The sequence below is a fragment of the Tamandua tetradactyla genome, chromosome 13, assembly GCF_023851605.1.
Source record: "Tamandua tetradactyla isolate mTamTet1 chromosome 13, mTamTet1.pri, whole genome shotgun sequence".
NCBI classification, from domain to species: domain Eukaryota; kingdom Metazoa; phylum Chordata; class Mammalia; order Pilosa; family Myrmecophagidae; genus Tamandua; species Tamandua tetradactyla.
The window spans coordinates 30,430,637-30,448,278 of NC_135339.1; the positions used below are offsets into that span (position 1 = coordinate 30,430,637).

At 33.3% G+C, this 17,642-nt stretch overlaps 2 protein-coding genes across 13 annotated transcripts in view; one reads left to right on the forward strand and one right to left on the reverse strand.

Moving 5' to 3' along the window:
- CTNNA3 (catenin alpha 3) overlaps window positions 1-17,642 on the forward strand; it is a 1,849,311-nt gene that overhangs the window by 643,638 nt on the left and 1,188,031 nt on the right. Inside the window, exon 9 of one of the 12 annotated variants that reach the window (XM_077125155.1) lies at window positions 2,753-2,833. The exons of 10 other annotated variants lie outside the window; for them this stretch is intronic. Coding sequence is in view for 1 of the 2 variants with exons in the window: in XM_077125149.1 (XP_076981264.1) it covers window positions 2,825-2,827 (3 nt within the window). In the remaining variant the exon portion in view is untranslated. Of the gene's footprint in view, window positions 1-2,752; window positions 2,834-17,642 lie in introns of those variants that run through there. One more of the 12 variants, XM_077125149.1, reaches the window with a different exon arrangement.
- The window catches only part of LRRTM3 (leucine rich repeat transmembrane neuronal 3), a 193,549-nt gene that overhangs the window by 62,890 nt on the left and 113,017 nt on the right, over window positions 1-17,642 (reverse strand). The window lies entirely within an intron of this gene.

Below are 17,642 nucleotides of genomic sequence, written 5' to 3' on the forward strand. Positions count from 1 at the left end.
ATTTTGAAATAACACAATCTCCATTAAACTAGAAAATAAAGTAGCAAAGCTGTGTGGGTTAGACTGAAATCATATGGACTTCTGGTCTCCTTGCAAATTAACATTGCCTACTACAGGTGCTATAGCCCAGCTTAGCATTTAGATCTACCATGGATAAATTCTGAGCAATAGAATTTTCCCTCTGCATTAAACGTCACAGATTGTGTCCTGTCAAAGGGATTCAAACTAGTGCTTTCTTTTTCATCCGTTAACTGTTTTGAAAAATTTAGAGGCCACCTAAATTGAAGTAGTCAGCAATATTTAAAGGAAAGGAAATATTTTTTCCTTAGATTATTTCTGTATTAAAATTCCCTAGTTGTCAAGTTCCCCACAAAATAGGATGTTCAGTGTCATGCAAGTAAACAGAGCAAGCATTCTCCAATATAATACAGTGAACGTGTACTATTGAGTTGGTATGCCTAAAACCTAGTCAAATTGACTGAAAACTGTCAGAAAGAATAAACACGAACAGCAGTGATTGATTAAAACACTTATAAAGGTGAATATTCTTGTTTTGGAGTGGTGAGAGTGAAGGGTAGGTATCATTGCAAACAGTGTTAGCTTTTTTAAAAAATAGAATGTTAATGATTTGGCAGACTTGGGTAAATTATACATTGCTAAGTCTGTTAAAAGATGTGAGATCCAGAGGTGTTACAGCATTGGGTTATACCGAGAAATCAATCATTCATAGAAATCATTCTATGCTAGAATAAATAGTAAGAGAAGAATCAAATGATGTTTAGGTCAGGGGGAAAAACTTACTCCCTCAGAAATATTTTACCTTAGACTATTTCTCCATGTGCAGCACAAAAGTTTCAATGGCACATTTTGCCTGTGTGGACCCACCATTGTTGCTATGGTTCTGTAATCATTTTGCTACTGAGCATAAATGTATAAATTTTTAGTAACTGGAAACTGCATGGATGATGTGAAACCCTTAGATGTTTTTTATACCAACCGTCCATGGCTATAGCTCATGTTATTGGCACATTGTGGGATATGAGAATGTGGAGAAAGTAGACAGTGGACCTGTACCTCACCTCACAGAAAAAACTGAGCCTTGATGTGGGAAGTCTCTCAACTGTTAGCCCTTAAACCTACAAGTAATATGTATCTGTACTTCCTAACGTCTCTCCTCCTGTTTAACACTGATTCTTCTCCTTGTGCTTCTGTGTTCTTCCTCCAGTTGCTGACTTCTCTAAAACAGACCTAGCTGCTCAGTTTCACTTTATTAGGTTCTATTCTTATAGCTTCTAAACATATTTAAATTTGTTCCAGGAAATAGAGGCAAACTCTCTGTGTATCCCCTATTTATTCCTTTTTAGCTGCTACCTCCTAAGAATACCTCCGATTCTTCACATTCCCACCCTAGTTAAAGAGCATAACTCCTATTAACTCTTAATCACTGACAGCAGACACTGTGGACCTCTTGTTATCTGAAGCCAATGAATGTCTTCAGTCTTCTTTTTTTTTTTTCCTGTGGTAAACAACTTTACAAATCACTTTTTCATTTTCTCTGATGGATTTCATAATTCCCAACTTCTTTGGCCTTTCCTTCTCAGTCTACTCCATGATTTCCTTTCTGCCCTCGCCTTTTGACTGCCCTGGGTTTTTCCCAAGACCTTGCTGTTTATCCCTGTTCATTTTACATATTTTCTTTGAGACTTTGATTCACTGCCTTGGCTTCAACTATATCTTCTGTATTCATGGCTCCAAACCTCTCTCTTGAGCTCCAAATCAAAAAATCCTCCTACCTAGAGGACATCACAAATTCAACATGTCTGTAACTTAAGTCATATAATATTTTCTTTATTTCTCAGTGAATTCACCATCCTTATACCCAAACCAGAGCTTGGGAGTCAAATCCTTTATTTTATTCTTGTCCCACACATTCATCTGTTAGACAGTTTTCTCCATCCTACTTCATAAATATCTTTTCTCTTATATTCTTCATCACAGGGTTGCCCTTTTTGGTCTAGGCCCTCATTGCTTCTCATCTGCACTATTGCAATAGCCCTTTATTTGGCCTTCCAAAATTCAGGTTTGTTTTTTTTTAATGTATATTAAAACACATGCTAGAGCTTCTCTCCTAAAATTGTTTCTTGTTCACCTTTAATAGTTTCTTTCTGCTTGCATACAAATGTCTGCATTCTTAATTTAGTACATAAAACCTTTTCCTACCTACCTCTCAACCCTACCTATTTTAACGTATCTCCTTTTTCTTCCCATATGCCTCAAGGTCAACTTCAGCCTTATCAATGAACTATCATTTTCCCAAATGTGTCTTGCTGTTTCATGCCTACATGCATTTTGAATCTCTCAGTGCTAGCATTATCTGCTTTGTGAAGCTAATCCTGATCACAACCAGAGAGAATTAATCTTTGCAACTTTATCACATCACCTATGGTATCCTGCACATAGTACATCATATAAGTGACAGTACTTTATTGTGCTTATGTGGTTGTCTTCCTCTCCTTATTAGATTCTAAACTCCTGAAGGGTAGGAATATTATCTAATTCATCTTTGAGTCATCAAGTCTAAGCACATAATAGGCACTGAGTGTTGGTTGGATGAATTAATAGATATGTGTAAATTTTAGTAGCTTAGATATATTAGAGAGCCAAAAAAATATGAGTCTGAAAATGGCAGTTCACCTGGGATTTAATTTCCATAGCTTTTACGAGTCATTACATTCCTGTATTTGTTTTCCAGACTATATCCAGAAACTAATTCATGAATGGAAAAAGAGGGGACTAGAAGAAAAATTTAGGAGTACAAGAATTGATGGTAATTACTTTCTCAATATCCTTTCTAGTGAAATATCCAAATATATGCAACAAATATTATTAAATGTTAAGATACCTTCTAGTATCCACTAAGTAGTTTCTGTTAACTACTATTAGTAGTTTCTGTTAACTACAGTGTAACACAAAGGCCTCTTGAACAGCCTATAGAGGTTTAGTTCTCCCAAAAGCCTCTGCACATTCACATTCAAGCTTTAATTCATCATGTCTCAACAAATCTTTACAAGTGTGATTTAGTTCTGTATTGTCTATTTGCTTTTGCAGAATATGCTTAGGAATCATTCTGGGCTAAACTCCCTAGCCCTCAGTCAGGCTTGTATAATTATGTGTACTGTCTTTTTCTGTTTATTTCTGCCCATCCAACTGAAACACTCAGAATGTCTCCATGGCCTAGATAACACTTACCTTAGCATCAATATAATTATAAATGTTGTAGTTGCGTTTATAAAATGGTCTGCTTCTTCTAGAACTATGCAATATTTCAAAATCTAGTTAAAGTATAAAATTTTTATATTATCTTATCAGTAGTAGCTTATGTGTTTGTCTTTTCAGAAGGATCATGAGCTCCTTGAAAGCTCAATCTGTGTCTTTCTCAGCTTTTATATTTTTGGTATATGTCATAATTGTTCAGTGGTTATTTGCTAGGTTGAATTGATGTGTACTTATGATTTAACATTAGATGATATATTTAAAAAAATACAGTGGGGCAGTAAGTAAAGCTTCGTGGATTCTTCTTCTACAGTGATGTTCTGGGATGCATTTTCTTGCCATATTGTGTAATCCTCTTATAACTGCATCTACTGAAGAGTTTGCATCAACATCAGTGTCACTTTCTTAATATTACCACTTTATTGTTTAAAATGTACAGGCACATATTTCCTTAATTCATCTTGGAAAAAAATGTACCTCATCTCTTCAGAAGAATCCATAAAACCTGAGGGAGAATTGCTGAGAGAAGGGATATCACTGAACCATAGAAGCAGCATGCTGGCCCATCATTTTCATAGTATTCTCAAATCAAATCTATGATAGCAAGTTGGAGGCTTTGATCCAAAATATTTGACATTTGCACAGTGGCTTCATTATCAGCTGGGGAATCAGCACAATCTTTATCCAGTTACTATGATGGTGTTGTTGTTCCATTATGCAATTTCATGCTATTTATCTATGAGGAAATGCCCAAGGACATTTTACCCATTGAAACCTCTTATCTGGAATTCTTAAAACCAGATGTAGACTAAGAAATGTCAAGTTCACTGAGATTGCCTGTGTCCTTAGAATACTAAAGGGTGCTAGTAAAGCTTGTTTCCCTTCTTTTAACATCCATATTTTTTAAATAATGAAGGACTGAATAATGCTATCGTTATAACAAATACCATTAGAACTTTTGCTGAACTCATTACATTACCTGAAAATAATGATGAATAGAGAGGGAATGTCAGTGTCCAGCATAACTGAGATGAGAGCAAAAGTGATTTTCCTGAGGCACTGACAAACCCTTTGGCAATTAGCATGTTTAGACAGGGTAGATGGGTGGACTATCTCAAAGTTTCTAGTTCCCAAATTGATGCACTTGATATACAGATTAATCTGTAATGGTCCTGAATAGATTTTTTTTTTAGAGGCAATAAATAGTTATCTCTTAAACAACAAATTGTTATTTTTGAAGCTTTAGATTATCCTTAACTCACTTGTTTAGATTTTATGGATGCATTTTTGGAGTGGATGGATTCTCCAGTTTGACTTATTCAACTGCTTACATGGCTACCAACTTTCTAGCATGACTCGTTTTATTTTTTCTGGTGTCTTTACTAGTTTTATTTCTAATTTCTAGGTACTGTTTCTCTCATGATACTGAGTTAGTTATCAAATAATTATTTTAGAAAATATAAAAATATGTATCTAAAAAACTTTCCAAAAAAATATACATCACCTCTTACATGTACAGAAGTTCAATTATATAGTTATTGTATACTTACATTAATCAAATGGTACCATATACTTCATTTAAATTATTGAACATTCAATAAGAGCAGTACCCAAATATATTTGTAATACTAGATTCTGTCTGTTGCTGATACATATGTTAGTCTCCAGAAAAAATTCATAGATTGAATAGCCTGTTTTATATTTATAATAATTTAAAATATAATTTCCTAAGACATAATTAATATTCAGGATTTCTAACAGCTGCTACACTCTGGTATAACCTGTAATTTTCCTCTAGTTAAAATTTTCAAAGTTGTAATTTTGGTTACAATGTTAAGTATGGTAATAGTATAGTTTATAGCTTCATAATAACTTCGCTAGGAGGCATTCACATTTGTTCACATTATTGTAGAACAAACTATAAAAAAGTAAAGAAGTGAGCATGTCTACTGATACAACAACCTTTTAAATCCTTTCTATTCAAAATTATCTAGACTTCAGGTTCCAATTTTTTCATTATGTCTGAAACATTAATATCTACTTTGAGTCCTCTAAAAATACTATTTTTGGATTCATGCTTAGGTTTTCATAAGTAGGATTTTCTTTTCTAATAAATTTATAAGGATTATACCTTAGTATAATATCTGAAGACATATACCTATGTTTTCATTTTGTGACTTTACTTTTAAAGACTAAGTATTAGAGAATATGTAGAGAGAATTTTTAAAGTTTCATAGTAAAATCCTGGTTCTTCCAGTGGCCTGGCAGATGGTTTGGGACAGAATTTAGCCCCTGTCAAAGTTTAAATCCCACTGATGTCAGGATGTACCTTTAACTTCATTTTCATAGATGAGTTCTGATTTTCAGTGTTGGCCTGGGATGTTCTAGTTCCTGGGTACATTTTCATGTTTTGGTAATGCATACCATCTTTTCTTTGTAGCATGCTGCTTCTCTGTCTTGGAGATGGTATTAATTGGTATGTAGTAACTGGTCTTGATAAAGCAAAATATTGAAGAACACAGTGAAGTTACTATAAAGGACTGAAAAAAATAATAATGTATTTTAATTGAAGAAGGAATTTTTGGATGGTTAATTATATATATATATATATATATATATGTGAAAGGCCTATGAAGGACTGAAAAAAATAACGATAATGTATTTTAGTTGTAAAAGGAATTTTTGGATGGTTAATTATATATATATATATATATATATATATATATATATATATATGAAAGGCCTGTCTCTATACTTTAATCTCAGATAATCTTTATAAATTGAATAACTGGCCGTTCTTGCTCTGATATGCTTTGTATGAAAAATATCATTATGTTGAGTTTATCAGTCTGGGTATACATAATTTTATAAGTCATGTAATCTTACTTTTTCTTTGGTTTTCATGAAAACCACTTTCTTAATTCTATTTCTTCCTCCCTGTTTATTCATTTTTAATCTTCCTTTGAGCAATTCCTTTTCTGCCAATCGCTTAAATGTTGGTATTCCTGGGGTTCTGTCTTTGACCTTTGGTTTAATCTGTCACTCTCTCTGGACTATCTCACCTGTTTCTATGACATAAGCGATCAGCTAATCACCATTTACCAATGCCTCAGGTTGTCCACAGCTGAACCCACTAGCTGCCATTAACATCCATGTAGTTTTCAAGTTCGAAAACTGGTAGTTATTCTTGATTCTGCCTCCTCTCACACCACCCATAATTATTTAATCCTAAAGACCTGTCAATACTCAATTCTAAAAATCATCTTTAATTTTATTCTTATCTCCACACCCTCTGTTAGTACCTTAGTTTAGGTTTTGATCATTTTTCACAGCTTTCTAAATTCATCTCCCTGCATCCAGTCATGCTTCATTCAAACCTCTTTAACACACTGATCTATCTGAAATGCGAATACGATAATCACCCCCCTGCTTAAATGCCTTGTATGTTTCCTTTACTCAAAGATAGAGAAAAATATTTTGATCATTAATAATTACTTATCTTTGTCGCTTGACAGAAATTTTTTTGAGGTAATGGATAATGTCTTTTTCCTTCTTTATGTTCTGTTTTATATTACCACTCTGTGGCATATAGTAGGTACTCAATATAATTTTGCTGAGGAAATTAATCCATCAGTGAAGAAAAAGATTGTCATACAATTTAGACATGTCTTTAAAGCATACATTTTTGCTAATAACTATTGACAAATACATTGCTTCCAAAGAAGCAATATTTAAAAATCACCAGTCAAGAGCAGTTGAAATGTGTAACCTCTCCCTAAAACTCAGTGAGTACAATCCAAAGTCCTTACAAAAAAGGCTATGATGCCCTCACATAATCAATACCCCTTTGAGTCCTTCACCTAGGACTCTCTTCCTCCCCTAATCCCTCCAGCCACCCTGGTTTCCTTACTGATTCTTCAACACTCAAGTTCTTAAGGCCTTTGCTCTTGATTTTCCTACTACCTGAAATGATTGTCTCTCAGCTGCTTGGCTCACACCCCTTGGGTCATTAGTCAAATGTCATCCCCTCATTTAAAATTGCCACCCCTCCTCTACTCCTTTTCTGCTTTATTACTTTTGTTATACAGTGTGAATTGCTATCCAATATTTTGCTTTTATCCTGTTTAATGCCTGTCTCCCACAGCTAGAATTTTAAGTACCATGAGGGTAGAAGCTCTGCCTGTATGTGCTTATGTTGTATCTGTAAAATCTAAAACAGATAATAAATATTTGTTGGATGGATAAATAAATGAGTAAATCTTCCATATTTATTCTTTAAACAGCACGCTCATTTAAAAACAAAAACAAAAAATAAAGCAGATTGCAATGAGAATCTCTCAAACAAGGTTAATAAAGTAGAATAAGACCTTGAGTAAAAAAAAGGAGGAGGAATCAAAGTAGTAGTCATAAATGTTAACATTATTGCTTTAGTTCTCTATCAACAGTTTTTTGAGCATACTTTTAGTCAGAAAAATTACTTAGTTCTAGTTGTCAAAGAGCAGCAGGTGAAAGAAAAATTTTAAAGAAAATTCTAATATATGAACTTAAATAGGGAACATGGAAATGATGTAATGAACAGTTTCTTCATAAAATGCATATATATGCTTCCGTAATAGATTTTATTTTTAGATGTACTCTGATAAGAGCTAAAAAAAATTAAAACTCAAGATAGTGAAAGCATTTCTGAATGGACTCAGCTGGTATGACCAAGGTATGTAGACTAATTTAATTGAAAGAATGAATTTTAAGTACTGAGAGAAGTAAATTGATAGCATATTTACTAGGCTTTTTTTTTCTTAAATAACTGATGTTTTTTGTCAAAGCTCTTCATAAGAATTTTGGAATTGGGTGTCAAAAAGGATTCCCAGGTGGAATTTACTGATTTACATTAGAAAATACATGGTTTCCTTGTATACTTTATTTGTTCACTATTTCCTCAAACTTCCAAAGTTAAAAAAAAAAGTTAAAAAAATACCACTATCTACAACAGCCACAAAAACTTCCAAAGAATCTAACCTTAAATAATATGCATATGAAGTCATTCCAATCCCCTTAGGTTCAGTTTTGCTTCCTTCTAAACCATTCTCCAAAATGATATTTTGTTAAAAAAACGAAACAACGTATGTGATAATGTCAGGTCCATGTTTTTGAGAAATCTAGCAGTTCATGGCCTTTAGATTTTTTGTCATTATTTTACATATGCAGTAAGTAATATTTAATGGGTACTCACTGTATGTGCAGAACATTTTGAGTTGTACACACAAACACAAACATGCACACATGGGTAAGAAATTGTCCCTGCTATTAGTGAGGGGGAAAATGCAAAGATAACTCCAATAGAAATGAGCTCTAGGGGACTAGGAGCTATCAGCAGAGAATGGAGAGAACACTTCTAACTGAAGGATTTATTGAGGTGTTTATGAAAAAGGTGGCATCAGAACTGGACCCTCCAAGATTTCCTAGTGCAGATTATTTCAGGTAGTAAGAATGCAATTGCATTGCCACAATATGTCAACATGAGCAAATGGTGATCAGGGTACTGCATATATATATATCTTTTGTCAGACGGGGTGAATGTGAAGCATATGGCTGGAGGTGAGACTGATCTGGTCAGTTGGAGGTCTGATTATAAACAGTGTTCAATATATATTTTTTGGCATGTGTAGGCACTGGGAATCAAACCTGGGTCTCCGGCATGGCAGACGAGAACTCTGCCTGCTGAGCCACCATGACCCACCCTTACATGAAGTAGTTTTAACTTAATTATATAATCACTAGAGATTCAATTTTTGTGTCTATGCTGAGGAAAGTAATGTCAAATAGGTGCTTTAGAGAAAGCTTGGGTATAGGGAAATCAAAACACATGTCTGTTACAATTACCTAATTGCAGGTTGCTGATACAGACCTAAGTTTGGGTGATGATGTTGAAAGAATTCAAAGGGCAATCTAAACATGTTAGTGGAGGAGGAGAGATTAAAATGGTGCCTACATGCAGGAGCCAGAAAGGGGAAAGGAGTGTAGGAATCAAAGGGAGACATGGGAAGCTAGAGAGATTTGATAGATCATCAATCAGCATGGAGGTATTGAAAGTAGGGTTAACAGTTCCTTGAGGAAAGGTCCATGTTTAATTGGATGTTGTAACTCTATCATGTAAAACAGTGTGAAGCACATAATAGGCACTTGATTTGGGCTGTTTGAATGTGTGAAATAGTGATTGCTTGGCAAATGATTGCATAGAATAAATTTGAGTGTAGATGAAGAGTGGTTACCCTGAAGTTTGCTCTGCTGGTAAAGGATGTATCTGATAGCACTAGTTAGATGATTGAACGTATTGGCATAACTGCGGTTCTGATAGTTTGTCAGTTTCTTACTTTTACTTTTTATAGTTACTCAGTCTACTAAAGATTCAATCCCTGCTCCATCACTTAGGATCTTGGACAATTCATCTAACCTTACTTCTAAAATTTCCCTCTCTATCTGTTTCCTTATCTTTAAATGGGTATATTAACAGTACCTAACTCATAGGGTTGTTGCAAGGATCAAATGAGTTACTATGTGTAATTAGAACACGGGCACATGTTAGGCACTATGTGCCCTAAGTAGCAGAGGTGAACTATGTCTATTAGCATTTAAGTTGTGGTTATATAATGTATTGGTACAGTGTACAGTCTTAGTTTTCTAGCAGTTTTTCTTACCAAGAATTGAGGAACAGAGGAGAATATCATTTGGGCAATCCAACCCCTCCACTCCCAAATACCTATGGGTAGGAGGGGAGGTATCATTTAGATTTATGTCACATAACTGTGTTACAAGACACAGTGAGGGAAGTGGTTAAGCCCTAAGGATAAATACTTCTGAATACTGAATATCACCTCACATAAATTGCTTTTGAACTACTCAGAGGGAAAGCATTATACAAATAGAAATTGCTTTAAAAAAACACCTCAAAAGGCAAGAGGATTTCAAAAGTATATCTTTGGAAGAAATGAGCTCCCAAATCAAATTCAATCTGAGTTTCTTTGCACTTATTTTTGTTTCTATACTCCTTTTTTAAATTTGGATTTCCAATAGTCTCATGGGCAAAACAACCATTGTCTCTGTTGCTTTAAGCACAGATGGGAATACTGTAAAACTATCTAAGTATAAATGAAAGTGCTTTAATTCAAAGGAATTTCAAAAGCCTACATTTCTGAGTCACTTAAAATTCTGCAGTGTGCTGAAAATTAAAAAGAACATGTCAGTTTGGGGTACCAGAGCTGTGATTGCTCTAATATAAGCTGAAAAGCTTATATGTTAGTGAATGCATGCCTGGGATTCAGAGTGCTGTACGAGTGGAGCTAATTGAACTGAGAAGAAATCGAAAGTGAAACAGATCATCTTTTTTGATTTGTACATCTAAGAGATTTTATCCTGTCTTCTTTTTTATAGGATACAATATAATTCAACTAGAAGCGTTAAATATGATAGAGATGAGATTTGCTTCATTAACTACTTTTATATTTTAATGTGTAAAATTGTAGCAATAAGCTAGAGGTTAAAACATAACAGTTTGTAACACAGTGACTTCTGTGATGGATGATGACTTTGATTAACGGTACAAATATAAAAACATTCTTTCTGGAACTAGAATAAATGTGCATCAGTATTGCAAAGACTTAAAAATAGAGTGGTATATGGGAAAAATGTACCTATTGCAAACTATGGAGTACAGTTAACAGTAATATTTTAATATTCCCTCATCAACAATAACAGATGTACCACACCAGTGCTAATAGTCAATAATAGAGTGGCACATGGAGGATGGGACTTTTTTCCAATAATGAAAATGTTCTAAAATTAATTGTGGTGATGACTGCATAACTATGTCATGATACTGTAAGCCATTGATTGTATACTTTATATTGTATAGCATATGAATATATCTTAATAAAACTGCATGTAAAAAGAGAAAAACAACAGACAAACATCAATAGCATGCATTTCATGCTTAGTATCTGGCATTGTGTTAGTCATAATTTAGAAGAGAAATCTGTAGACAAAAAGTGTCTACACTTTTTTTGCCTTGTTGATGATGTGCTATTATTAATTATAGCAGAAGCTTCACAGATCGCACCTTTTCCCTTTGCTCTTTTCTTAAACTTTGTAAATTGGACTAGAATTTCATAATTAAATCCAACAAATTTGATTTTTTAGATACTGAAATTGACTATCAAGGAAAGTGAGATAATTTTAAGAATAGCTTCCATATGTCTATTATCGCTGCATAGATCCCACTATTATAGCACTATAGCACTGTGTGCCACAATGCAATTCTGGAATCAGAGAACCTTGATTTAAGTTTTAGCTCTACCGCTTGCTAGCTATGTGCCTGTTATCAAATTTTGTATTTTGTCTAAGCCTCAATTCCCCATTGTAAAATAGAAGCAAACCTCATAGGGAAATGGTGAGGATTTTATGAGCTACTATATGAAAAATACCTGGCCTACCTCATTTGAATTTTGAGCTATTTTACTAGAAAATAACTTAGACAAGTTATATATACCATTTAATATAAACTATAGGGTCTTATTACTGCTCAGAATCACAGAATTCCATGGTTAAAAAGCAATTATAAAGTAAGAATTGTTTTTAATAAAGAATGGAGTTAAAATACCATTATTGCATGAGAATAAGTATATATAAACATCTGTTTGGTATGTTTTACTGCCTCATGGAAAAAAACTGTTCAAAATGACTTCAATCCATCTTTGCTTCATGACTTCATAATATTGAGACATTGTAGACAAGAGTGATCCACACTCACTTCTGGGTATTTCACACAAGAATTACACTTGCTTCTGGTAGAAAGGAAGGTTCTCAACTCCTCAGAAACAGTTTAATTTGTAGGTTAACTGGCATAGTCCAAACTTCCAACATTCCGAATAAGTAGATTTTCTAAAAGTGCTGTTATGTTATTTTCCTCTAAAAGGTCCTAAATAGTTCCTAGTAGTCTTTTAGTGACTTTACTTAGTGGTCTTTCCTTATTAAATTATTAGTGAAATAAGTTTGCTTACAGATTTTCAATGAGAGCTCAGGATTTGAAGTTAATTTAATGTGTTTTTTGATAAACATAGTATATAGTAGAAAGGGAAAATGTATCAAGCAGGAAAGATGAATTCTATTCTTATCTCTAATACTGATTTTTTCTATGAAACACCTGACTTCTTGCTTTTCATTTTAGAAAAATTTAAAATCTATGGATATTTACCTTATTTGACTATTAAGTTATTTCATTAGGAAATAACGTAGATAAGTTATGTGTCATAATTATATATCATTTTATATAAATCATACTGTTTCATTTATACTTGAAATATGGAAATAACTAAAAATTACTTTCAAAGTCATTTAGTTTAAAACTCTTCTTTATGAAGATGAGAAAACAGAAGTGGATAAGATGGCATAAAATGTGAAGTCAGATGTGACATGAATCACCAATTTTCTTGATATCCTGAATTAAATCACTCTCTCAGCTTCCGTATCTTTATGGAGAAATAACAATGGAGTTAAATGAATACAATATTTATTTCATTAGTTTCTTCAGAAAATATATAAAATTATTTAGTTATTCACTTTTGTTTTTGGCATGTGAGTATTTGATTTACTATTATATGTATATTTACTTGTATGTGTATAGTTATGTATATCTCTAGACTTATTCCTTAGTTCACAAAATAGCTAAAATTTTTATTGGTTGAACTATTTAATGTTTTATAAATTTTTAAATTCAGAGGCATTTTTAAATGCTTTGGAGTTTATAAGGTAAGTGGTAATGAATGCATGATTACTTTCAAATTTTGCTTTAGATGTTTCTTAACCTTAAGAATTAACAGAGAACCATTCTATATATAGCAGGGTGCTTTAAAGTTAAAGTGAAGCTGCTAAGTGTAAAAATGAAATACATGAATGTGTGATTTCCCTTGCAGTCCACTGAATTAATGTTATTAATCTAGCTAAGCAATGAAAAATGATTTTTTTGATGGTTAAATTATACCTTTTATTTGACTATTGCAAGATTATTTTTACTTTAAAAATTTTTTGGCTATCAGGATTTTTTGAAATATAGGGTATTTACAACTTAAGAAAGCATTTATGAGGCATCTGGTATATATCAGTATAGATATGGATTAGAGCTGTCCAACTGAACTTTCGGCAATGATGGGAATGCTCTTTATCTGTATCATACAGTACAGTTCCTACTAGACATATCTGCGTATTGAGCATATTTTCTAGAGCAACTGAGGAACTTATTTTTTAATTTAACGAATTGAAACTTAAATAGGCACTTGAGGCTAGAGGCTACTTTATTCGATAGCTCAGGCATAGATGGATTTTTGTTACAGTATCAGAATTAAAAGTGAATTTTTAAGAATCTGTTTTCCTTTTGCCCACATTTAAGTAGATCTTTCCTTAAAAGTCTTTTAAAAAAATGAAAATCTAGTTTTAATGATAACTAGAAAAAGCAATCCCAAACTGTTTTCCTTTTGCCTACATTTAAGTAGATCCTTCCTTAAGTCTTTTAAAAAAATGAAAATCTAGTTTTAATGATAACTAGAAAAAGCAATCCCAAACTGTTCTAATCTACATGAGTATTAAATAATCCAAAACGAAAATTTATTCATGCCATTCAAAATCTTCAGTGCCGTAGTTAAAATCGTGTGCATGTGTTAACATTTTACAGTGTAGATGGACATCCACTTGACACCGTCCTCTGCCTAAGATAGTTATTAAACTGCTCCTCAACCAGCACCAAATGCTGAATGCTTTAACCTCTGTTTATAGGACTTTCCAAATTATTAGTCACTCTGCTCTGAATGAGCTCCAAAATATCGATGATCCTATTTGCTACATATAGATGGATTTGCTCCAAATGCATTTTCTGTGGTGGTCTCTATTTCAATGAAAAACTCACATTTCATTTAAGAACAGTCTGGGACATAAGGGAACCTTATAATAGCTGCCAGTGTTTAGCTTATAGAATGATAGCCTGGACAGAAGCCATCAGGTGAAATTAATAAACTGAATGGTAGGGAAATGTTAGGCGAGATCAGTGGTAGGTAAAGCAGACCTCTTGAACTTTCTTTGATGTGCTCATACACCCACATGTACTTCTGATCTAGTCTGATTTTATAAATGGAACACACAGAAAGAGCACTTAATAGGAGTTCTTTGAAGTGCTTTACCTAATTTCTAAGTGTGCAGTAGAAAGAAAAGTTGAGTTTTGCCTTATGCTTATATCTAAATGATAAAATGGCTCATAAGTCTGATATTTGTGTGCTAAACTACTAATACCCTTCTTCTTCATTCTATTTCTGGTAGAATGTTTGGAAGGAAGCCTCAAAAATATTAAATCTAATTTGCTAGCCTGCTACATTTTACTTAGAAGATAAAAAATTGTTTCAGATTTTGTCCATCCTAAAATACTTTACTAAACATTAAGGGAAAATATATACCCCAGGAACACTAAAACAAAAGCAGAAGGAGTCTGTTCTGTAAATTATCTCTGAATGACTGACTGGGCTGCCATATCCTGTCCGATTGCACATGCATTCCATCCTCCAAGAGTCTTCACAGCTTTCTTGCCTGGATTTTTAACTTCCTAGTTCTCCAGCTGTCTTCTACTCTCAAATGCAACTTCCTAGATTTTTTTAAAAGACAACCTGCATATACTAAATATTAGCCAAGATAAGAAACAGTAAATACTGGAAATTCATGCAGGATGTGGGTGATCCCTTCTCTCTGTAACAGCTTTAAGTCAAACAATTAAGTTGTTTCTGTGAAGATAAAATTTAGTTCCTCTGCCAGCTCCATTACATTTAAGTAAAAAGAGGGAGGAAAAAAGAATGACAGGATATGCCAGTGCAAAGACCGGGCTCCATATAAAGTTGTTCAATGCAATGCAGCACACACACCGTTACTGCAGGAAAGTAAAATGTCAGGATCAAAAGAGAATTAATAGTCTTGGCTATGTCATGGTCCAAAAGTGTGAACTGGTAACTCCTTCTGAACTTAAATTTTTCACCTGTGAAATATTGTTACTGACAAATATCTCAACTGTTTCATGGGGTTGTTATAAGGGCTAAGGAAGAAAATATAGATAGAGACTTTAAAATCACAAAGTACTATACGAATACAAAGTGATATCATTATCATCTTGACTTTTGTTTGAGAGTATATCATCTTGAAGCAAAAAGCAAATATCAGTATGAATTTTAAAGTTTTTCAAAGGGAAATGAAAATATACTCCATACTTTAATGGACATGTCAAATTTTCTAGGTGAACCCAGAGAGAAGTACCTATATACAATTATGTGAAATGTCCCTAAAAGAGCAAAAAACAAGTCACTGTCATTGACATAAACATTTATATTTGATATTTTCTAAGTGAATCATTAAGATAACCAAGGATTGCCAATTTCAGATGAATGTCAGTTGACTGTCATATGTAAAACTTGCAGTAAATCCATATGAGGAATAAAAACAGATGTAGTTAATTCACTCAGCTCTCTCTTCCCTTTCCTCCTTCTCTTCTTCCATCCTTCCTTCCATTTCTGATCCTCCTTTCCTTACCTTTCCTTTTTTCCCTTTCTTTCCTTCACTTCTTCTCTCCATCTTTTCTTCCCACTTTATTAAGCACTCGCTCTATCAGCAGAATTCAGGAACTGCTCTAGGGTTATGAAAAAAGTAAACGGCAAGAATCCTTGCTCTTAAATGGTTTAGAATTTGGCTGAGTCTGTTGAAATGATTTATGATTTAAGTAAGAGGAGTTGTTTTGTCATTTATTTTCTGAGAACCCAGAAATTAACTTTCTTCTGTATGGAGGAATAAAGAAGGCATGGGCCTTGCTCTAAAGATTTCTATTTAAGGTGATCTTAATCATTAAGCTTTGAATTGAGGAGATAAATGAGGAAAATAAGCATTCTAGATTTTAGGCTTCTGAACTCTTTTAGTCAAATAGTAGAAAAGTTTAATTTTTCATAGATCTCTTCTTATGCCCATCAGCTCTTTGAACAGCAAAGGACTTGACTGATAGTTTTAAGGAAAACTAATAAAATGCTTATTCTTCCTTGACTGCTCAAAGTGAAAAGAAACTCTTTAAAGAAAGATTGGTTTCCTTGCAAGCTCTAAATCCCTTTCCCGTAATTTAACTGATATTTAAGGAATTATGTGATGGTGACTTCTTTGTAAATGTCTCCCTTATCAGTGAGCTTTAAGATTTATTTATTTTACAGCACCTTAGTTTCCTTGCTTATTTCTTTGCATGTGTTTCACTGTATATAGCATTATATTATTCATTAGTTATATGGATTATAAGCTATATTTATGAAATGTTTCAACAATTATTATTCATTTATCCTCATAAAACTCTTCTTGGCTCTGGATTGCCAGATTGTCGTTGGTGTTTGAGTGAAAATTAAGAACATCTGTTTAATCAGCATTATTAATTCCTTGAATTTTCAAAGTACAACTGAGAATGATAGTTGTTTATGTTTTGGCTTTGTTTTGTTTTGTATGATATAGTCCTTTAGAGAGTACTTCAACTTGCAAGATAGTCTCAGCTTGCAGGATAGATTTTTCCCACAGTAGTAAAAAAATTGAAAAATCCCATCACAAACTGAACTTATCTCAATGAAGTTGCAAAAAGCAGAGTATAAATTCTTAGCCTTCTACAAGACTTGCATATATTTTTATACAGCAAGTGTAGAATTTTTGCAAGATCCATACCCTGTGACCTTATTTTCCTAAGTATTACACTCAGAGAAAACTATTTGAGAATAATTAGATTTGGAGAGGTGAAAGATCTAATATAGGACCTTTATAAAACTTTTGTTTTTTTGGGGGGGGCGGTGCATGTTTTTACCGTTTGCTTATAAGTTATACTTATAAACTAATCAAGTCACTTTAAAATACAAATATGCCAGAATTTAGTGGAATGAATCTTATAGTCCAAAAATTGTAATCATCACCTCCTAGCATCTTATTCCCATGATACTGCCATCATCAGAACAGTATGAAAATTCCTCTTTGGTAAATACCTTCAGGCCCGCTTGATAGATGATACCAAAAAATATATCTTGTGATTCCATATATGTGTTTCAAAAGTATATTCAATTACCCAAGCAAAAACACCTCTTTTTATTCATCAGTATTGGTTCTGAATAACATTTGAGTGAGTCCAAATATTAAAAGCAGCGTTAATGATGTACAAAAGAATGTACAGTAGGCTCTGAAGGCCCTTCCAAGTAAGTAGTTGATAAACAGAGCAGTGGCAAGAGTGGTTAAATGATTCTCCTGTTTTCCAAGGTGACTTCTTAACTGAACAACCCATT